This window comes from Podarcis cretensis (genome assembly GCF_951804945.1).
Source record: "Podarcis cretensis genome assembly, chromosome: 5".
Taxonomy (NCBI): domain Eukaryota; kingdom Metazoa; phylum Chordata; class Lepidosauria; order Squamata; family Lacertidae; genus Podarcis; species Podarcis cretensis.
This window is the reverse complement of record NC_137174.1, coordinates 99,394,818-99,417,794: the sequence shown is the minus strand read 5'-3', so window position 1 is coordinate 99,417,794 and position 22,977 is coordinate 99,394,818. Positions and strand designations below refer to the sequence as shown.

Below are 22,977 nucleotides of genomic sequence, written 5' to 3'. Positions count from 1 at the left end.
GCGCCTGCCTCCAGAAACGTTCGGCTGCACAAACTCTGGAGGCTGCGAAAAGACACCTTTCGAAGCGTGGGAAAGACTGACAGGCTGCAGGACAGGTGGATAGGTAAATAAGCAAGTAGAGGACCTGAATCTGGCAACACATAAAGCCAAGGGCTTTTTTATATACATTAGTACTGATCAGTGGCGTAGCGTGGGGGGTGCAGGGGGGCCGGCCGCACCGGGCGCAACATCTTTTTTTTTTTATACATATTTATTAAAAATTTTTGAATACAAATGCATAAATATTAATCAACATTACTTATCTCATAACATAATTTCGTCACTTCTTTTGGACTCCCTCGCGTCTCCCGCTCGCACTTGCATCGTTACAAAAAGTTTTTCCAAGCAAATTACCCACTTGTTTGCAATCTTATCTCCGCTCATTTAAATAAAATCTAGCAATTCTCCAAAAAGTTTGTATTTTCCTTAATCTCACTTATCGTCAAATTCAGATCTAATTCAGTGGTGGGCAATTATTTATGATCTAGCATCCTTCTTAACATTCAACCAAATTACAATATTTTTGTAAAAAAATCTTGAATTTCCTCCAGACTTCCTCAACCCTCTCCTCTCCCAGGTCTCGGATTCTACCAGTCATCTCGGCCAGTTGCATATAATCCATCAGTTGCATCTGCCACTCTTCCAGTGTGGCACCGGGCGCAACATCTGGGGGGGGGCGCTCGCTGCCTCCGGAGTCGCCGAAGAGCCTTGGGCGCAGGCTGTAGCAGAGCCCCATGTCTCGCGGAACCGACGAGCTGTGCGCACGTCCGGGCTGAAGGCGTCCGGCAGGCAGCGGCTGTCAGCGCTCGCCGCGGTCCCCGCGCGCCAGGGCTGCGGAGGGCGCGCCAGGCAGCCCCTCCTCACAGCCCCGCCGCTGCTGCTGCAGCTGCTGCGCCATGTTGCATTTTCCTCGCCTCTCTGCCCTCCTCCTCCTCCGGGCAAGCGGCGTCGTTTGGGCGGCAGCGCCAGCGGCAACTCGCCTTACCGTAAATACCCCAGCCCAGGCAGCAGCAAGAAGAAGCTGGCAGCGGCGGCAGGTTAGGGGTTAGGGGCGCAAATTACTTGCCTTGCCCCGGGTTAGGGGGCGCAAATTACTTGCCTTGCCCCGGGTGCTGACAACCCATGCTACGCCGCTGGTACTGATTGGGTAAAAGGGGTAATTCATATTTCAGCGCCCTGTCCAAACAATAGTACAGTTTTCAGAAGTTACGTAAAAGCAGGCCTGGGTGGTTACTGCTGAAGGATTGATAGCTCAGACTATTAATCTCAAAGTACTGGTTTTGAGCCCCATGTTGGGCAAAAAGATTCCTGCATTATAGGGGTTGGACCAACTCTACAGTTCTATGAGATGGTTGGACAGTGTTCTCGAAGCTACCAGCATGAGTTTGAACAAACTGCGGGAGGCAGTGGAAGACAGGAGTGCCTGGCGTGCTCTGGTCCAGGGGGTCACGAAGAGGCGGACATGACTAAAGGACTAAACAACAACAACATGATTCTGCTGGTAGCAAATTCTATAGGGCAGGGCCTCAGCCCCAGTGAAGTTCAGCTGGACCTCATGGGTGCAGAAGTTCTTGGAGATCGAGGTAGAGCATAAGAAGTCAGGTCCTTAAACTACTTTGTCCCCAAGTTGTTTAGGACTTTGTGAATCACCACAAGTGCCTTGAAGCTGTCCTGGCAGCAAACCAGCAGATGCATGCTCATGTTCACAATGAAGGGAGTTTAAGTATTTGTTTTTATCTACTGAAATATACTCGGAGTCGAGAGTGGATTTCCTGCTCTTTATTCAGCTCCTAGTGGTGAGGAGGAATGGAAGTTCCCCCAGAATGTCTGCTTTATACACATTATTTACACAATGGGCCCCATGTGATTGGCTAATTCCGGGATTCTCCTGTAGGCCAATCAGGTTGCGGATACACTTCCACCTGGAGCTGGATTGGGTGGTTCCTGTGGACCAATCAGACTGCTGCATTTTGGATCCTATTCAACTCAGTACATAACATCTACCTACCTATCTTTCTCTTTTGTATTGTTTCAATGGGTTCTGAGGTATGGGCTCAAGTCGGTGATAGAATATGGGGGGGGGGGCAGTAATTTAAAATCAAGTCAAGTACAACATTACCTGCTTTGCTAGAGTGGCCGTGCAGGGGATATTTGGTCCAGCCAGTCGTAACTTCCTGTTCCTTCTGGCCTGGAGCATCTTTCCTTGCATGTGACTAGTAGGTGGTGTGACCTTCCCAGCAGGGGCGTGTTACGGTAAAATCTGGGTGCGAGGCTGCTCTGCCACCCAGCTCGTCGGACTAAGTCCGCGGGTCCCTGCGGAGGAAAATGAGCTCAGCCGGTGACAGGAGCAAGCAGCAGAAGATCCAAGTTTATTGCGCAACAGGTTCAAGGCGAGATTGAACAGTGAGAAAGGGGTGACATGAACTTTTGAAACTTCCCTCCATGTCCCAGAAAACAGTGCAAAATACATCATAGTTACATCATGAATACATTAAAGAGAGGTTGGGTTACAGAGATTAACATACCGAGGAGGGAGGGGGAATATGCAGAGCTGGAGATATGCGCGGATAAGCGCTTCCTGAGTATCGGTGATGAGAGGACAATTGTCCAAATATGTAAAGTCTGGCACCTGGTATTGCCCAGAGGAAAGGCTTGGCAGAGTGATTTGACAGGATTAGGGTCTTGACACCTTGCTTGAGGGATTATGGAAGACAGGGGAGGTGTCATGGAGTCCTAGAGAAATTGAGCAAATTGGCACGTTGATTTTCTATGAATTTTATAGATTTTAGTTCCTTTTGACATTGACAATTGGAAATAAATGGATATATTGTAGCGAAGAAGGTGAAGAAGGCATGCCCCCCCTTCCGTATCAGGTGTATGAAGGGGGTGGGTGCGGTGGGTGCGGTCCACCCCGGGTGTCATCCCTGAGGGGTTGACAAAAAGGCACACCGTGGGAGGCGGCACTTACCACGGGGCCCGGTCTGCAGTGCGCCCGAGCCACACATCTTTCCTGGGAGTGTCACGGTGGCTCAGGAACCCGCGCTGCCCGAAATGGCAGCATGGGGCTTGTGTCCGTCAGGTGGACTCAGTGGGCAGCTCGCCACGCCACCCCCCACCCCCTGGGGGGGGTCACCGTGCCACCCGTGTGTGCGGATTGTCATGCCACCCCTGTGGACGGCTTGGCCCCCCTGCCACCGCCACCGCCGCCGCCACTCCGGGTGCTAGAGCGTAAAGCCGGTTGACTCGGCAGGGAGGATGTGCCAATTCCTGTGACCAATAGGACTTTGCAGGATTGGGGCCTTCCTAAGTTTGTTCTGAAGAGGCAAGGCCTGGCCACACAGGTGAGGCCGATTGGTAACTCACAGCACCTGGTGGCAAGAGCCGGGAAGGGATATAAGGTCAGCATTTCCCTTCGGTTCTTTGCCACAGCAACACGTTCCCTGCATTGCTGCGTTTGGCTTCTTGTATCCATGACTGATGGCCATCCAACTTCTACTTTAAAAATCCCAGTGATTCTACCACCTTCCTGCTCTTTATACATTTATGATAACAGCCGTCCCACAGCATAGTTTCCTAGCCCGGAAACTTTTCATGCTCTTCCCCACTTGCTGCTGGCCTGACATTTGTATCCACATGATGCATTGTAACAGATCGGCATTGCCACGTTCAGAGTTCGCCTTGCGCTTGGTGGCGCAGCGTGGACCGCAGACCGCACGGGCAGCAGCGCTTTGGTTCTCAGAGCTTGCAATGGCAGCAGAGTGGGAAATCTGAACAGCACAAGTCACAGTTTCTGCGTAAGTGTGAATAGCATCACAACAGCCTCCCGGGCGCAGTGTGATACAACCTCGCCCTGAACATGCCCAGCTGTTTCAAAAGCAATCTCACAGACACCTCCTGCTCAACGAACCCAGCGAGAAATTACCAAAAATAAATATAAATTCCCCACATGCAAAACTAGGAACACTTCTAAAGGACAGAAAATGCAAGGTGAGAAGAACTTTGGCAAGTTATCAGGCGCTGAAACAACTATAGGGATCTGACCGATTTATTGATAGAAATTTACGTCTTGCCTCCAAGGCAGCTGATAAAATATATACATGTATTTTATTTATGTGCAGATAGATTCCTATAACAATTCCATTTAAAAGGCCTATAGATGATGATTTAAGTATCTGAAGAAGTGTGCATGCACATGAAAGCTCATACCAAGAACGAACTTAGTTGGTCTCTAAGGTGCTACTGGAAGGACTTTTTTTATTAAGAATCACCATTTGCATGTGAATCAAGCGGATTTACAAGCATAGAATTAAAAACAGCTGAAAATAGCATTAAAACAGGAGGAGGAAGAGGCAGTGGCGTAGCGTGGGTTGTCAGCACCCGGGGCAAGGCAAGTAATTTGCGCCCCCTAACCCGTGGATTTGTGCCCCCTAACCCTAACCCCCAGATGTTGCGCCCGGTGCGGCCAGACCCCCCTACACCCCCCACGCTACGCCACTGGGAGGAGGAGGTTTGAAAACAGTACAAAATGAACATCTGACCATGAAAACATCCCATGATGCAGTATTCAGCAGCAATCCGAATACCCCACCACCACACACAAAAAACCCAACCCTTGTATTGACAAAATAGTTTTCTACACTTTTAGAAATAATGGTCGGGCTCTTTCAGGAGTGAGAGGGGTTCCTAGTATCAAACCAAGTATTACAGCCAGAGAATGATTGATTGACTGCTTGCATTTATAACCTTTTCTTTTTCCCCTCCAAGGAGCTCAAAGTGGCATACATGGTTCCCCCGCTTCTAATTTAATCGCCACAACAATCCTGTGAGGTAGGTTAAGGCCAAGAGGCAGTGACTGTCCCAAGGTCACCCAGTGAGCTTCATGGCCAAGTGGAGCATTCGAACCCTGGTCTGTCCCAGGTCCTAGTCTAGTGGCTCTCTCTCTCTCTCTACGCTCCAGCCTCTCCCTCCGTCCCCTTACCTCTTTCATTTAACCCCCTCCCCACCCTGCTCCAGGCAGTGCGTTGGGCAGAGGGACGGGGGTCTTTCCAGGACCCCCAGGTAAATGAAAGCACCAGGAATTGTGCGCCCAACGGCCATGCTTAGCACCAGATTTAATGGCAATTCTTGCATTGCAGGGGGTTGGACTAGATGACCCAAGGGTCCCTTCCAGCTCTGCAGTTATCGGATTCTATGCACACAAGTCCCAGCTCTGTCGGAAAGTTGCCAGTTGCTTTTTCCACCTGGGCAGGCTGAGGGCAGACTTCCGAAACGAATCAGAAATGGGTTTGCTGCAGTCTTTGGAAATCTCCGTGTCATCAAAAGAGACGCACAATTCCCCAGGAAGTGGATGACTTAGTAAGATCGAGTCAGCAGAGCACCCACTTCTCGGCGTGAGTCACTACAAGTCAAGACTGGCACCTGAGGATATAGGCCAGCTTCCCCCAGGAGCCTGGGTTCGGTCTGTTGCAGGAATTTATGTATAGCTTGTGGGGGGGGGGTTGCCCCTCCAGAAGATATCGTGCACATGCAGCCCACTGCCAAAATCAGCACAATCACTTTTGTGACTTTTGTGATTTGTCCCCACAAAACACTTCATCACAGTTTCTTCCTATCTGTTCAAAGGGCCTCTTGCTGCACGATACCAAATGTAAGAATTCACTGATCAATGTATCTATGTACTGGGAAAACTTCAGAAATTCATATAGACATTTGAGCTCAACTACTCAGCAGCCCCTCTGCCTGAGTGATAGTCCCTGGCATCCTGATACCTGAGTGCCAGACAGGTAGCCATTCCAGAAATAACAAACCCAGATGAAGACTAAAGAGTGTAATTAACTTGGCTGGGAAACAGGGAAATGTAAATATCTTTTTTGTTACACTTGATGGGTGTTTGGTGGAGGGCAAGGAAAACCATGGGGCAGGGTCCAGGATGCTCAGATTACTGCCACCAGACCTCCCCTTTCATGATGTAACCACGATGTATTAGTGATGTAGTTTTTTTTGGGGGGGCGGGTAACATGGGGATTAGCAGCAAATAAAAGTTTGGGTTCTCTTTTGTTTGGGGCTTCCATCTTGTTCCATCTGGTGGCAGGTGGGAGTCCTGTCCGACAGTCTTCAATAAAGACCATGCCTACTGGCTGCTGTTTTGCTCTGGTATTCCTGGCTGCTGTCCTTGTTTTTTGTCCAAGGGAGCCCTCAGATTTCTCCGTTAACAGGTCCTATGACAACAGTGCCTCTGAGCATGTGCAGTGTGGCCTGCGTGCTTCTGCAATGCAGTGGCAAGGGTTGTCGTGCAGAAGATGTGGCTTCCAGGCAGCTTTGAGCCCCGGCATGTTCTGACTTTGCAGATGAATTCCCAGTGCTTGCAGTGTGGTCCCGGGACCTTTGAGCAATTGGGAAGAATGCAAAGTTTTAAAGGTTTCGCTTCCGCCCCTTCAGTGCGGCTCCGCTCTGCAGGGGCAGCTCTTCGGTTTCTTAGTCTTTTTGCCTCCTTTGGCAGCGACCGGCTTTTCCGGGGGGAAGATGATGGTGGCATATTCAGTCTGGTCAGAAGCAAAGCACTCGTGGGGGGCTCTCTGAGCGTTGTCTGCTGCCCGGAATTCCAGCACCCCATAATCCACGGTGAAAACGCTCACGGCGGGAGGGCCTTCTTCCTTCAGGTACAGCAAGAGAGGGAGGGTTAAAAAACAGGCCAGTTTGGAGATGGAAAGAAGATTAAAGTCCCAACCAGAGGAGAATGGCTGATGAAGATGATGGACTACGCCAGAATGGCGAAATGGACCGGGAAAATCAGAAACCAGGAAGAGAAGAACTTGAGGAAGGAATGAGGGAAATTTTACAACGTATCATAGAGAACACTGTAAACAACTAAAAACGTTGGCAGGGTTTGAATAATGCTTGTAGTGTACAGTGGACGCTTGGGTTGCGAACGTGATCCGTACAGGACGCACCGCATCGGCTTGCAATTCGGTGCTTCTGCGCATGTGCAAAACGCGATTGCCGAAACCCGGAAGTAATCCGTTCCGGTACTTCAGGGTTTCGGCGGGTGTGTAACCCGAAAAAACGCAACCTCAAGTGGCTGTAACCCGAGATATGACTGTACTAGAAATCAGGGTATTTTTGAGAAAAATAGAGAAAATAAATGAAGCAGTTGAAAAAAGATGGAATATGGTAACCATGGAAGGGCAGAGGGAGTCAAAGCATTCAGGGAATCCTAAATGACGAGGCTCAATGTTTGAATTTAAATTTGTAAAGTAAAACTTAATAAAAAAAGATTTTACCCCCCCAAATGCCAGTTTTTTGTTATTGTTTTTTAAGAAGCTACTCAGTACTAGGAACATAGTGAAACTATGGAACTCACTTCTGCAGTGACAGCCACCAACTTGGGTGGCGTCAAAGGACTAACCATGTCCATTTATATACACCTAAGGAGGCCTGAGGGACGCGGGTGGCGCTGTGGGTTAAACCACAGAGCCTAGGGCTTGCCGATCAGAAGGTTGGTGGTTCGAATCCCCGCAATGGGATGAGCTCCCGTTGCTCGGTCCCTGCTCCTGCCAAACTAGCAGTTCAAAAGCAGGAAGTGCAAGTAGATAAATAGGTACCGCTCTGGCAGGAAGGTATACGGCATTTCCGTGTGCTGCTCTGCTTCGCCAGAAGCGGCTTAGTCATGCTGGCCACATGACCCGGAAGCTGTACGCCGGCTCCCTCGGCCAGTAAAGCAAGATGAGCGCCGCAACCCCAGAGTCGGCCGCTACTGGACCTAATGGTCAGGGGTCTCTTTACCTTTAAGGAGGCCTGTTCATGTCTTTTTCAAAACCAATGAAGTCGCACCAAACTAAAGAGAATTTGTCTTTCTTACTTTGACCCCTAGCTTTAAGACGGCCTGATCCAGCAGCCTCTTCCTGTGATTTTAATATGACAAATGCATGGATCATTAAATGGAGTCTCCACGTTCAAAGGCAATGCATAATCCTGAATAACAGTCCTTCCATGCACTGCTTGTCGGCTCTTGGGGGACTCTGGCTGTGTGCTGCCAGAAAGAGGATGCTAGGCAGATGGGCAACTTGCATTTAAAAAGCTCCCTGCATGTAGAAAACCAGTGCCACAAGAAACATGCTGGAATGTTTCTCCCTGATGCACTAGTTGTCTACTTGCGTGGAGTTTTAAAATGCCGGCTGGTGAGTAGACAAAAGAGCACATTCCCCTCCTTCGGTTTGAAGTGGGGCTGCCCATTTGGCCACCTCAGGATTCTTGCCACCTGGTTCTGCAGCATGTGGAAGAGAGTGATAGGCAGAGTTCACAAATTGCCCCGGCTGCGGCTGCAGGTACTTCCCCTTATAAACAGGAAAAACCCCGCAGGCAGAAAATTAGCATATCAGGGAGGAAAAATTCTCGTTCTCCCGATGTGAAAGTTTACTACAACTGCAAGGAGCTTTTTATGTGCGGAAGCATTCAGACAGATAAACCCTCTCCTGAGCACAGTCTGAAGTGGAGCAGTACAGAGATAGTGATATACGAAGGAAGGTCATACCATTCTCTCCTGCAGCTGGTTCTGGGTGTTCTATCACTCTAGGCAGACCTCAGTATTAGAAATGAGTTGGACTTGAGTGATCAGGGACGGAGGGGGCCTGTTGAAATGCTTGGTTGAAATTCCTACCCACCCTCTGCACTAGTTCTCCAAAAACATTGTTATAGGATTCGAGGGTCAGTCTGGATAGCATCTAGGGGTCCCCTTAGGCAGCCGCCCTTCCTATACTGCTTCAAATGTCTGCTGAAAACATTTTTATTTCAGCAGGCCAACCCAGACACACAATTTAATTGCTTATATTAGTTTGTCACCCATGGAAGCGAAGGCACAGAAAAAACTCAATATGGAGGCCAAATGGCCGAAATATTGGGAAATTTTGGAACAAGATGGAGACAGAGTAAAACTGCAGAGTTTTGAAAAACTAAAAAACAAAGTGCGAGATTGGCTCCATTATTACCAAATAATGGAGGCATATAATTTGGACAAAAAAGTTGGCTTCCAGGTGGAAAAATCAAAATTGGAAACAGAATTGTCAGATCCTAAAATTAAGAATTTGTCAAGAATGTATAACTTGCTGTTGAAATGGAACACTCAGGATGAAACGGTGAAATCTGCTATGATTAAATGGGCACAAGATGCTGGACATAACATAATGATGGCTGACTGGGAACAGTTATGGACCACAGGTATGAAATTTACGGCATGTAATGCCCTAAGAGAGAACTTAATGAAAATGATTTATAGGTGGTACATGACACCAGTCAAGCTTGCAAAAATTTACCATTTGCCCGAAAATAAATGTTGGAAATGTAATGAGACTGAAGGTACATTCTTTCACCTTTGGTGGACATGCCCAAAGATTAAGACATTCTGGGAGATGATTTATAATGAAATGTAAAAGGTATTTAAATATACCTTTCTGAAGAAACCAGAGGCCTTTTTACTGGGCATGGTCGGCCAATTGGTGCTAAAGAAGGACAGAACTTTCTTTATGTATGCAACAACAGCAGCAAGAATACTCATCGCGAAGTACTGGAAGACACAAAATTTACCAACCCGGGAAGAATGGCAGATGAAGCTGATGGACTATATGGAATTGGCGGAAATGACTGGCAGAATCCGAGACCAGGGAGAAGAGTCGGTGGAAGAAGATTGGAAAAAATTTAAAGATTATTTACAGAAATATTGTAAAATTAATGAGCTTTAGAAAAATGGTGGAATGAAGTTATATGGCTTTGGCAGAAATGTTATAAGGAACTAGGTACAGATAGATTGTTAATGTATTAAAGGGAAAAAAATAAGGTTAGAATATGTTAAGATTAATTACAGGACAGAAAACAGAGGGAGATGGAAAGGAATTGCTGAAACAGTTAATTGAAGTGGAATACAAAAAGGGAGGCGTGAGGAAGTCAATGAAACAAGTGAATGAAAGCTAAGATTGAAAATATTGGAAGTGTTTTTAATTGTTTTTGTTTTGATTTGTTAATTCAATGTTTTACGTAGTGTTTTTGTCTTTGTCTTTGTATTGTATTATATTGATTTGTTTTAATTTTCTTTCTTTCTTTTTGTAATCTTTAAATTCTTAATAAATATTATTTTTAAAAAAAGAAAAGCTTTTTTGTTTTGTTTTATCTGTGTTTCAACGACGATAATTCTACGTGGATCCGTTTGCCAGTTTTGGCTGTGTTTTATCTTTCAAGCTGCCGGTGGAAAGTTGTGTGGCTAAAAACACAGAAAAACGAGCATCTCAGGAAGATACAGTCATACCTTGGAAGTTGAATGGAATCTGTTCCGGAAGTCCGTTCAACTTCTAAAAGGTTTGGAAACCAAAGCGTGGCTTCTGATTGGCTGCAGGCTGAAGTTCCTGCAGCCAATCAGAAGCCGCAGAAGCCCCGTCGGACGTTCGGCTTCCAAAAATCATTCACAAACCAGAACAGTCACTTCCGGGAGCCAAAACGTTTGAGAACTAAGCTGTTCGAAAACCAAGGTACGACTGTAAAGGGCTATTTTTCCAGACAAGCTGGTTTTCTATGTGTAGGTCCCAAACATCCTTTTTATTGCACAGTCATTTGTGCTCAGGAGGCCATCAAGGGCCATACACAATCCCGCTTTCAATGCTTCTTTCCACCAGCAAACATTTCAGGGCAGTCAGACTGCTTCATTTCCAATCCGTGCATATCCTGAAACTTCCTGCTTGCTTTTTAAACAATAAATGTTTTGGTTTATTTCTTGCTCCTCATTTGCTAGCTACAGCACCTCTGTAAAGCAACAACGGATCCATATATTTGAGATGTGGCAAATTGTAAAATCCACTTCTATAATTTTTGGACTCATTCCTGTGTTATTTGCAAACAGATTTATTTCTGGAAGCAGATAACAGGGGAAATTGCGCTGTATTCTGCTGTTTCCATAACTGGCTTCTGTGTCGTGTGAAAGCTAAAGAAAAAAAATTATGTGGAAATTACCAGTTAGGGAAGCATCAGGAAAATGGAACAAACTTAGGGCTGCCATACGTCTGGGAGGAATTGGACTTGAAAATGGTGCCAAGGCAGATTTACACTGAATCGGCAAAATGTCCAGGAAAACCCAGATGTATAGCAAGTAGGGTGATTAAAACAAAAATAAAAACACTTTGAAAAGCCCCCCAAAAAATTGGGGGGGAGATGTTCCCCCAAAATGCCCAACAACTTTGATCCCCCCCAAAAAACTGCTTTGTGAATACAGCCCGGTGCGGTGGGGGGGTGCGAGGTGCATGTCGGGGGCGGCCACGATGGTACCCCCCCTCCCCGATGGTGCCGGGGGTGATACACTCCCCTGCCCCCTCTTCCTCCGCCAGTGCGCCCAGTGCATCGCTCCCCCAAATTTGCCTCTGATGGAGCTACAACTCCCAGAGGGGTTTAACAATTAATCCCACATTCCAGGGAGCTCTGGGAATCGTCATGCCCAGAGGGGAATAGGGATCTCCTAGAAGCTCCTATGGAACAACTGATTGGTTCAAAATTGGGAAAGGAATACGACATGGCTGTATATTGTCTCCCTGCTTATTTAACTTATATGCAGAATTCATCATGCGAAAGGCTGGGCTGGATGAATCCCAAGACGGAATTAAGATTGGCGGAAGAAACATCAACAGCCTCAGATATGCAGATGACACAACCTTGATGGCAGAAAGTGAGGAGGAATTAAAGAACCTTTTATTGAGGGTGAAAGAGGAGAGCGCAAAATATGGTCTGAAGCTCAACATCAAAAAAAACGAAGATCATGGCCACTGGTCCCATCACCTCCTGGCAAATAGAAGGGGAAGAAATGGAAGCAGTGAGAGATTTTACTTTCTTGGGCTCCATGATCACTGCAGATGGTGACAGCAGTCACGAAATTAAAAGACGCCTGCTTCTTGGGAGAAAAGCAATGACAAACCTAGACAGCATCTTAAAAAGTAGAGACATCACCTTGCCAACAAAGGTTAGTATAGTTAAAGCTATGGTTTTCCCAGTAGTGATGTATGGAAGTGAGAGCTGGACCATGGAGAAGGCTGATCGCCGAAGAATGGATGCTTTTGAATTCTGGTGCTGGAGGAGACTCTTGAGAGTCCCATGGACTGCAAGAAGATCAAACCTCTCCATTCTGAAGGAAATCAGCCCTGAGTGCTCACTGGAAGGACAGATCCTGAAGCTGAGGCTCCAAGACTTTGGCCATCTCATGAGAAGAGAAGACTCCCTGGAAAAGACCCTGATGATGGGAAAGATGGAGGGTACAAGGAGAAGGGGGCGACAGAGGACGAGATGGTGGGACAGTGTTCTCGAAGCGACCAGCATGAGTTTGACCAAACTGCGGGAGGCAGTGGAAGACAGGAGTGCCTGGCGTGCTCTGGTCCAGGGGGTCATGACTAAACGACTGAGGAACAACAACAAGCAGCTCTCAGCACCCTTAACAAAGTGCATTTCCCATAATCCTTTTGGTACGCAGCCAGCACTATGTTAAGGGGTATCATAGTGCTTTAAATGTCTGTGTCCAAATAAAACATCTTGCAGAATACCCGTGCAACAGAACAGCTGCCTGGTTGGGCCTGTATCTGTACGAAAGAGCGTTGGGGGCCAAACAGGATGTGGTTTGAATTGCATCAGCCAAGTGCCAGCGTCAGAACAGCAAGCGAAGCTCTCTGAGCAAAAGGGAACTTACCAAGGGAGCATTTTCATCCTGCAGTTTTTCTTCCTCTGCAAAAGGATACAAGCGGTTAGAATTCATGTGTTGAGCATGGGGCTACCTTTGAAGGTGACCCGGAAACTACAACTCATCCAGAATATGGTTGCCAGACTGGTGACTGGGAACGGTTGCCGGGACCATATAACACCAGTCCTAAAAGAACTACATTGGCGCCCAGTACGTTTCCGAGCACAATTCAAAGTGTTGGTGCTGACCTTTAAAGCCTGAAACGGCCTCGGTCTAGTATACCTGAAGGAGCATCTCCACCCCCATTGTTCTGCCTGGACACTTAGGTCCAGCTCTGGGGGCCTTCTGGTGGTTCCCTCATTGCGAGAAGTGAGGTTGCAGAGAATCAGGCAGAGGGCCTTCTCAGTAGTGGCACCTGCCCTGTGGAACACCCTCCCGTCAGATGTCAAGGAAATAAACAACTATCTGACTTTTAGAAGACATCTGAAGGCAGCCCTGTTTAGGGAAGTTTTTAATGTTTGATGTTTTATCGTGTTTTTAATACAGTGGTAGTTCTAGTTACAGACTTAATTCGTTCCAGAGTTCCGTTCTTAACCTGAAACTGTTCTTAACTAGAGGCGGGCTTTTGCTAATCGGGCCTCTTGCTGCCTCTGCGCTGCCGGCACACGATTTCCGTTCTCATCCTGGGGCAAAGTTCTCAACTCGAGGTAACTCTTCCAGGTTAGCGGAGTTTGTAACCTGAGGCGTTTGTAACTCGAGGTACTGCTGTATTCTGTTGGGAGCTGCCCAGATGGGCGGGGTATTATTATTATTATTATTATTATTATTATTATTATTATTATTTAACAGGCACGTCCAATGATCTACCGGCAAATTATTATTATTATTATTATTATTATTATTATTATTATTATTATTATTAATTATTATTATTTATACCCCGCCCATCTGGCTGAGTTTCCCCAGCCACTCTGGGCGGCTCCCAATCAAGTATTAAAAACAATACAGCGTTAAATATTAAAAACGTCCCTGAACAGGGCTGCCTTCAGATGATCACTGAACGTCTGTGAGTTCAATAAATTTGGCTCCCCTAAAAAAAGTACCTAAAAAAAATTTCAACAACTTTGACCTGAACCCCCAAAAGGGGGTAGATCACTGCCAGCCTTTGCGAGTAGATCGCAGTCTCTTGGGACTGCTCAGGTCAGACCTCACCTGGAGTACTGTGTCCAGTTCTGGGCACCACAGTTCAAGAAGGACACTGACAAACTGGAAGGTGTCCAGAGGAGGGCAACCAAAATGGTCAAAGGCCTGGAAACGATGCCTTATGAGGAATGGCTAAGGGAGCTGGGCATGTTTAGCCTGGAGAAGAGGAGGTTAAGGGGTGATATGATAGCCATGTTCAAATATATAAAAGGATGTCACATAGAGGAGGGAGAAAGGTTGTTTTCTGCTGCTCCAGAGAAGCGGACACAGAGCAATGGATCCAAACTACAAGAAAGAAGATTCCACCTAAACATTAGGAAGAACTTCCTGACAGGAAGAGCTGTTTGACAGTGGAATTTGCTGCCAAGGAGTGTGGTGGAGTCTCCTTCTTTGGAGGTCTTTAAGCAGAGGCTTGACAACCATATGTCAGGAGTGCTCTGATGGTGTTTCCTGCTTGGCAGGGGGTTGGACTCGATGGCCCTTGTGGTCTCTTCCAACTCTATGATTCTATGATTCTATGATTCTAGTTGGCCACCCCTCTTATATAAGATGCCCGGGAGAGAGGAAATTGGGCCACGCAGGTGAGACGCCCACCTTGCCTTCTCTGGATGAGGTTAAAGAGGTAGTAACACAAAACTGGGAGCACCAGAAACAGCCCAACTCCGACAACAGCAAGGAGGATCTCTCCGTGATCCTCCCTCTCCTCTGATGGCAATCCAGGCTTCGTCTCCTCCGACGGTAGTCCAGCCTCAAGTTGTTTCTCTGAGGGTTGGAAGCAGAAAAGCAAAGTCACTGACTGGCTCCAAAATTTTGGGTCCATCCCAAGGCTAATCCAGGACCATGCTTAGCACTATTGCAAGAGTCATTGCAGAGAGTGTGGGGCTGACTCTCACCCACATAACAGGGACAGTCTGGGAGCAGCCTTAGTTCCAATAATGTTAATATGATTTACTTCTGAGTCTACGTGACTGCGATCAGGCATGAGGTCAAGGCCACTAAAATAATTGCTCCCGTTTGCCATCTTTTCATGTCCTATATTTGTATTTCCGTATTTTTCGCTCTGTAAGACGCACTTTTTCCCCTTCAAAAATGAAGGGGAAATGTGTGCGCGTCTTATGGAGCGAATGCAGGCTCCTTGGCTTCAGCGATAGCAACGCGAAGCCTCCGAAGCGCAGAGGTAGAGCTCCCCCCATGCTCCAAAGGCTTCCCGTTGCTTTCGCTGAAGCCGCCTGAAGCCCCCGGAGCGCAGCGCAAACTCCCGCTGTGCTCCGGGGGCTTCAGGGAGCTATCCACAAGCCTTCCCGCTGCGCTCCGAAGGCTTACGGATAGTGCACACCGATCCCTCTTGCTCTCCAGGCTTCACTTCGCTGGAGAGGCGCTGCACAGTTTTCCCTCTCTGCACAGCACCTCTTCAGTGAAGCGGGAGGAGAAATGGAAGGGGCGCTGAGCAGAGAGGGGGAGAATTTATTTTTTCCTATCCTCCCCCTCCTATGGTCCAGTGCGCCCTATGGTCCGGTGGGTCCTACAGAGCGAAAAATACGGCATATAGGATAAGCCCATAAACTGAGCCAGTTAATCAATCTACTTGGAAGCTAGCAAGAATCTGCAGGTACATCTTCACTGAGCTATCCACAATGACGCCAAAGTCTCATTCCTGATCAGACACTGTCAGTTCAGACCCGCATGGGAAAATAGGATGACTCAATCTTTTGGTGTGGTACAGTGGTACCTCAGGTTAAGTACTTAATTCATTCCGGAGGTCCGTTCTTAACCTGAAACTGTTCTTAACCTGAAGCACCACTTTAGTCAATGGGGCCTCCTGCTGCTACCACGCCGCCAAAGCACGATTTCTGTTCTCACCCTGAAGCAAAGTTCTTAAGCTGAAGCACTATTTCTGGGTTAGCAGAGTCTGTAACCTGAAGCGTCTGTAACCTGAAGCGTATGTAACCCGAGGTACCACTGTATTACCTACCCTTTTGGAAATCCTTGATTATTGATTTCCATGGTACAATTTTCGGTAAAAACATTTTTGTTTAGGTAAGCCAGTTGGACACGACTAAACAACTAAACAGCAACAACCAAGCAGTTTTAAAAGTTGCTTTGAGGTTTAATCTGTAGATCTTTCAACTCTCAGATTATTGTTGCAAATTTTTCTTACTGGTGATTTTATTGTTTCATCGTTTTTTCCGTAAACCGCTTTGAAGTTTTTGCGTCTTACAATGAAGCGGTGCACGAGTTTTGTTTGAAAAATAAATAAATGTTGTGCATTCCCCAACATACATCAGTTCTGCTCCTGCTGACAATGAATCGCATTTGCCACTCTCTCACCCATTCATACCCATAAAGGACTTGTATCAAACCTGTTACTGTGAGGTTGGCCCTGTTGCTTTCTGTCAACTTCAACGAGGGACAGATGAGGCCACAGAAGTAGGTCCCGCTATCGTTCATCTCTAAGTCCGAGATTTTAATTTCAAAGGTTGTTGCGTTCAGCATGGTGGGGCTATACTTCCTTTTTCCAAGGTCCAGTAATTTCGGCTGCTTGTCATCACCCAATTTGTACCAGTTAAGGGAATAATGTTGAACGGTCTCCGACAAGCGACAGGTGAACCTGGCCGTCGCTCCCATTGGTTTATCTAACTGCGATGGACAAAAGGTTGCTGGCAAAAAGAGACCAAAAGCAAAGTGAATAATCAGCACAGCAAGCTTGGCTCGGTTTAACTGGTAAAGGTAAAGGTAAAGGGACCCCTGACCATTAAGTCCAGACTGGGGTTGCGGCGCTCATCTCGCTTTACTGGCCGAGGGAGCTGGCGTTTGTCCGCAGACAGCTTCCCGGTCATGTGGCCAGCATGACTAAGCTGCTTCTGGCAAACCAGAGCAGCGCACGGAAATGTTATTTACCTTCCCACCAGAGTTGTACCTATTTATCTACTTGCACTTCGTGCTTTCGAACTGCTAGGTTGGCAGGAGCAGGGACCGAGCAACGGGAGCTCACCCCGTCGTGGGGATTCGAAGCAAAGTGTATAATTATTATAAATTATTCTATCTTATCTTTAAAAGACATATGAAGGCAGCCCTGTTTAGGGAAGTTTTTAATATTTAATGCTGCATTGTTTTTAACACTTGATTAGGAGCCGCCCAGAGTGGCTGGGGAAACTCAACCAGATGGGTGGGTATAAATAATATTGATTATCGAAGCGGAGCTGAGAAACCCTGATTCAGTTTGGATACTCCAGTTCTGAGCTCCACACTTTAAGAAAGATATTGACAAGCTGGAAGATGTGTAGAGGAGGGGCCTAAGATGATAAAGGGTCTGGTTGGCCATACAGAGGTGGCCACCTGCATTCTGTGGCTGTTAAATTGTGCTGAGAGTAGTGGCGGCAGCAACATCATGGAGCAATGAGTTCCGCAAGATGATTTTCCACTGTGGCAAACCACCCCCTAGCTTGAGTTCATGAATTTTCTACTTTTCTTTTTCCTCTGTTAATTGAGCACATAATAACGACCTTTCTGGTTCAGATCAGAGGCCCATGCACATCTGCTTTCCTTGGTGCACAACCAGACCCCCCTGGGAAGTCTGCAAAAAGAGCTTGTAGTCGACCCCTACAGTTTCTCCCCAAACAACCGGCATTCAGATCATAGACTTCGACGCCATCATGAATAATAATAATAATAATAATAATAATAATAATAATAATAATAATAATAATAATAATTTATTTATACCCCACCCATCTGGCTGGGTTTCCCCAGCCACTCTGGGTGGCTTCCAGCAAAATATTAAAATACAATAATTAATCAAATATTAAAAGCTTCCCTAAAATGGGCTGCCTTCAGAGGTCTTCTAAAAGTCAGATAGTTGTATATTTCCTTGACATCTGTCGGGAGGGTGTTCCACAGGGCAGGCGCCACCACTGAGAAGGCCCTCTGCCTGGTTCCCTGTAACCTCGCTTCTCGCAGGGAGAGAACCGCCAGAAGGCTCTCGGAGCTGGACCTCAGTGTCTGGGCTGAACAATGGGGGTGGAGATGCTCCTTCAGGTCTACTGGGCCAAGGCTGTTTAGGGCTTTAAAGGTCAGCACCAACACTTTGACTTGTGCTCAGAAATGTACTGGGAGCCAATGTAGGTCTTTCAGGACCAGTGTTATATGGTCTCGGCAGCCGCTCCCAGTCACCAGTCTTGCTGCCGCATTCTGAATTGCAGTTTTTGAGTCACCTTCAAAGGCAGCCCCACGTAGAGCGCATTGCAGTAGTCCAAGCGGGAGATAGCTAGAGCATGCACCACTCTGGTGAGACAGTCCGCAGGCAGGTAGGGTCTCATCCGGCGTATCGGATGGAGCTGGGAGACAGCTGCCCTGGACACAGAATTGACCTGCGCCTCCATGGACAGCTGTGAGTCCAAAATGACTCCCAGGCTGCGCACCTGGTCCTTCAGGGGCACAGTTGCCCCATTCAGGACCAGGGAGCCCTTCTGTCCCCCCCCAAAAGCAGTACTTCTGTCTTGTCAGGCTTCAACCTTAATCCGTTAGCCACCATCCATCCTCCAACCACCTCCAGACACTCACACAGGACCTTCACCACCTTCACTGGTTCTGATTTAAAAGAGAGGTAGAGCTGGGTATCATCCGCATACTGATGAACACCCAGCCCAAACCCTCTGATGATCTCTCCCAGCGGCTTCATATAGATATTAAAAAGCATGGGGGAGAGGACGGAACCCTGAGGCACCCCACAAGTGAGAGCCCAGGGGTCTGAACACTCATCCCCCAACACCGCTTTCTGGACACGGCCCAGGAGGAAGGAGCAGAACCACTGTACAGTGGTACCTCGGGTTTAAGTACTTAATTCGTTCTGGAGGTCCGTTCTTAACCTGAAACTGTTCTTAACCTGAGTTACCACTTTAGCTAATGGGGCCTCGTGCTGCCACCGCACAATTTCTGTTCTCATCCTGAAGCAAAGTTCTTAACCTGAAGCACTATTTCTGGGTTAGTGGAGTCTGTAACCTGAAGCATCTGTAACCCGAGGTACCACTGTATAACCGTGCCCCCAGCTCCCAGCCCCTTGAGACGGTCCATAGACCTGCCTCTGTCTCCCCTGAGAATTCACCTCCTGCCCAATCCTTGGGAGTTACAGCAACAGAAGTCTCATTCGGATGAGCACACCGGTTACATACCAGACTGCTTGGCGAGGAGAGCGGACCGGCAGAAAAGCAGGAATAAGACCATTCCAGCCCACTCCACCTGATGCAGGCTCTCCATTGTCCCCTCGGGAAAGCTGGTCGGAGCTGCTCAGAAATCACACCCCGGTCCCAGGATTCAAGCTGCTGGGAGGCAAGAGCATCAGCGGTCTGTTTCCCAGCCCGCCATCCCTGCAGAGTTGGCAATTGTGGCGCCACCGTTGCTCTGGAAGCCACCTGACGGCGCCAGGAGCAGAACTGAACTGTCCCCATCGCCGCCTGCCGCAGAACCCCAAAGCTCCCCCTCCCACCCATTTTTCCCTCTCTGCCTCCTACCACGGCGGGTTTCAAATGCTGGGTAAGCTTTAAAGGAAACGTCAGAGCGCCAAGCACAAAAGGATTTGATGCACGAGACCACAACAAAAGGGCGGCAGAGCGGGCTGAGAGAATAGACATCCTCCCGCACATTTCGAACCCCACACAATTTTTTGTTTGTTTGCAAACTGCTGCGTTGCCAGAAAGTGACGCCACGAGGGAGGAAGCAGCCTCACATAGGAAAGCAGTAGCAAGAAGAAGAGACACATTTTCCCTCTTGCCGTTCCGTCGTGACCAAAAGCTACCAAGACAGCAGGCCAGAAGTGTCCACTTCTCCAGGGTCTCCCTTCTGGAGTGAACGAATTCAGATTAACAAATTCACTGAGGTAGTTCGCAAATCTCTGAATTGCACCTCTTCTTTCCAGGCACAACCGGACACTTTACTCTGCCCCCGCTGCAACAGAACATGTCCCTCCCATTTCAGCCTCTACAGCCACATCAGGCGCCGCAACCTTCCAACAGTTTGACTTCAGCCCCAAAGGCACCCCTCTTCCACTGTCTTCTGAGACAGATGGATGCCAACAAACCATGCCAAACATTTCCAGGTGATCTGAACATACCTTGAGCTCCTTCTGCGGTGAAAGTTTGGGTGATTTTTTAAAATTCAATTCCCTTTTCATTTTAATCCAATGATTTTTCTATATAGGGCTTTCGTTGCACCTAACTTATGTGATTGATTATGGCCATTTTGCATTTGTTTCTCTCGTGGGAAGGGGTGTTAATGTTCCGCGGTTATATTTTACTTACTTTCATGTTTTTATCCTGCATTCCACTCATGATGAAGAGTGTACATAAATCTAATAAATAAAATAAATAAAAGTTCCTTTCAGGGAAGTGAATAGCTGTTTTTATAGGGCAGGGTAAGGGGCACTGTGGATAAGTTAATGCACCAAGGGATAGGTGGGCCAGAAAGGTTTGGGAATTGATCAACAGCTATGATCCATGATGACAGCTGAATGGAACCCCCCATATACAGTTAATAATAATAATAATAATAATAATAATAATAATAATAATAATTTATTATTCATACCCCGCCCATCTGGTTGGGTTTCCCCAGCCACTCTGGGCGGCTTCCAACCGAATATTAAAAACAACACTGCATCAAACATTAAAAACTTAAGTTTACCACATACCACACCCCCCTCCCAAGCATTCTGCTGATAAAAATCAGGGCACAGGTCTCACGCTTCCTTCCCAAAGCCAGTGCCAGGCTTTGGGAAGGAGGCATGATGCCGTGGCAGGGTGCAAGAGCCCTCCGTCCTGTGCCCCAAAGCCCTGTAAGTGCTTGCCAGGTTTGGGAATGTCACAGGAATTTTGTATAACGATTGGGGGGTTGCCCCTCCAGCACACAGTGTGCAACCACCACCCCCCCTTTCGTTCACACACACAATGTCTCCTCAAAGCACCACATAATGCACAACACCACACCATTTCCAACGTTGTTCTGTCCGGGGGGGGGGGAGCTTGGGACATGAGTGAGGGCGGCCATAACCCCAAAAGCGTGAGCTCAGGTACTCAGCAGTTCCTCTGCCTAGCTGATAATCTACCTGAGTGCCAGACAGGTAGCCATTCCAGAAACAGTAGCAAACCCAGATCAAGATGAAAGGGAGTGATTAACTTGGCTGGGAAACAGGGACATGTCAATATCTCTTTTGCATCGCTTGATGGGTGTATGGTGGAGGTCGAGGGAAGGATTGGGGGCAAGCCTTGATCCTCAAGGTTTCTGTCGCCAGACCCTCCCAATTTGTGATCTATTTGTGATGTATGCATGATGTAATTTTAGGGGTGTTGCGGGTATCTTTGTAAAACTGATAAAGGAGGGAGCCATCCTTTGTTCTGGGCTCCTTCCTGATTCTCCCATGTGGTGGGTGGAACTCCTGTTGCAACAGCCTCTGGAATAAAGACCAGGCCTGCAGGCTGCTGTTTTGCTCCTAATTTATTGGCTGGTGTCTTTGTTTGGTAGTTCAAGTGAACCCGGGAAATTTCCTACAACATTAAGAAGGCAGGAGGACTCCAGCTCTTGTGCCCAGGGCAGATTTAGTTTGATGAGGCCCTCAGCTACTGAAGTTACTGGGGCCCTTTGTATGTCCAGCTATCCTTTGTCAACAACAAACTGTCACCGTTTTTTTTTGTGTGTGTTGAATATATGCTATATGGTAATTGATGGACCTCAAAGTTATCTCAAGCCATTTGCACATGTTGCCATGCGACCAGTCCATGCAGAATGTAGGTACCATATATATAGAAAGGAGCAAACCAGTGATATTTGAGCGAGCAGGCGAGCAGGCGGGGCCCATTGCTTACACCATGGGAGCCAATAATAATACTGTAATAATAATAATAATAATAATAATAATAATAATAATAATAATTTATTTATATCCCACCCTCTCCAGCCAAAGCCGGGCTCAGAGCAGCTAACAACAATAAAAGTAACACAATGTTCTAAAATCAATTCATTTAAAAATCAATTCAGAATCAAATTGGGACGCAGGTGGCGCTGTGGGTTAAAGCCTCAGCGCCTAGGGCTTGCCGATCGAAAGGTCGGCGGTTTGAATCCCTGCGGCGGGGTGCGCTCCCGTTGCTCGGTCCCAGCGTCTGCCAACCTAGCAGTTCGAAAGCACCTCCGGGTGCAAGTAGATAAATAGGGACCACTTACTAGTGGGAAGGTAAACGGCGTTTCCGTGTGCGGCTCTGGCTCGCCTCCGTGTGCGGCTCTGGCTCGCCAGGGCAGCTTTGTCACGCTGGCCACGTGACCCGGAAGTGTCTCCGGACAGCGCTGGCCCCTGGCCTCTTAAGTGAGATGGGCGCACAACCCCAGAGTCTGTCAAGACTGGCCCGAACGGGCAGGGGTACCTTTACCTTTACCTTTATTGGGCTAGAGTTCTGTGAGGATTGCCAAAGGAGGGGGTCAGACTGTGCCTTGGTCAAAGGCCTGGTGGAACAGCTCCGTCTTGCAGACCCTATGGAAAGATGTCAAGTCCCGCAGGGCCTTAGTCTCTTGGGACACAGCATTCCACCAGATCGGGGCCACGGCCAAAAAGGCCCTGGCTCTGGTTGAGGCCAGCCTAACCTCCCTGTGGCCCAGGACTTCCAAGATGTTTTTGTTTGAATACCGTAAGGTCCTCCGTGGGACATACCAGGAGAGGCAGTCTGTTGCAGTTTGTAGGTTTTATTTTATTTGTTTTTTATCTTATATTTTGGAAATGTACCTCCGGTGCTTTATTTCCTTTAATATTTAATTTGTTTAGCTTATATGTAAATCCGGCACTGCACATGCCACCTTCCACTGCAGGGACTGTTTCTGCAGCCCCTGTCCGCAGGCTGCACAAAACTGGGGCGCCCCGGGACAGAGGCAGAGAAAGCGTGGCTGTCCCTCTTAAAAGGGGCTGCCTGGGAGGTATGTGACCGGATGCTCTGGCTTTCAGAGTAAAAGCCCCCCCCCCCCGCACCCTGTCTCCCTTTCCCTTTTCAAAACGAAATCTGTTC

The 22,977-nt window shown here is 47.7% G+C and overlaps 1 protein-coding gene across 1 annotated transcript; it reads right to left on the bottom strand.

Moving 5' to 3' along the window:
- Positions 1–6,000: 6,000 nt before the first annotated feature.
- On the bottom strand, positions 6,001–19,368 carry PDCD1 (programmed cell death 1). The gene is made up of 5 exons (XM_079978290.1): positions 19,108–19,368; positions 16,300–16,596; positions 14,534–14,701; positions 12,746–12,780; positions 6,001–6,692 (listed from the first exon to the last, which is right to left on the bottom strand). The coding sequence occupies exons 1-5, from the start codon at positions 19,190–19,192 to the stop codon at positions 6,474–6,476; spliced, it is 804 nt and encodes a 267-aa protein (XP_079834416.1). The 5' UTR covers positions 19,193–19,368; the 3' UTR covers positions 6,001–6,473.
- Positions 19,369–22,977: the final 3,609 nt, after the last annotated feature.

What these genes read in the sequence shown, in the direction of transcription:
- PDCD1 (XM_079978290.1), bottom strand. Translation starts at nt 19,192, where the DNA reads ATGGAGAGCCTGCATCAGGTGGAGTGGGCTGGAATGGTCTTATTCCTG. An exon ending in TCTCCTCGCCAAGCAGTCTG is followed by an intron (nt 16,597 to 19,107) that starts GTATGTAACCGG and finishes TCTTTTTGCCAG; the next exon opens with CAACCTTTTGTCCATCGCAG. An exon ending in CCTCATCCAGAGAAGGCAAG is followed by an intron (nt 12,781 to 14,533) that starts GTGGGCGTCTCA and finishes ATCCTTTTGCAG; the next exon opens with AGGAAGAAAAACTGCAGGAT.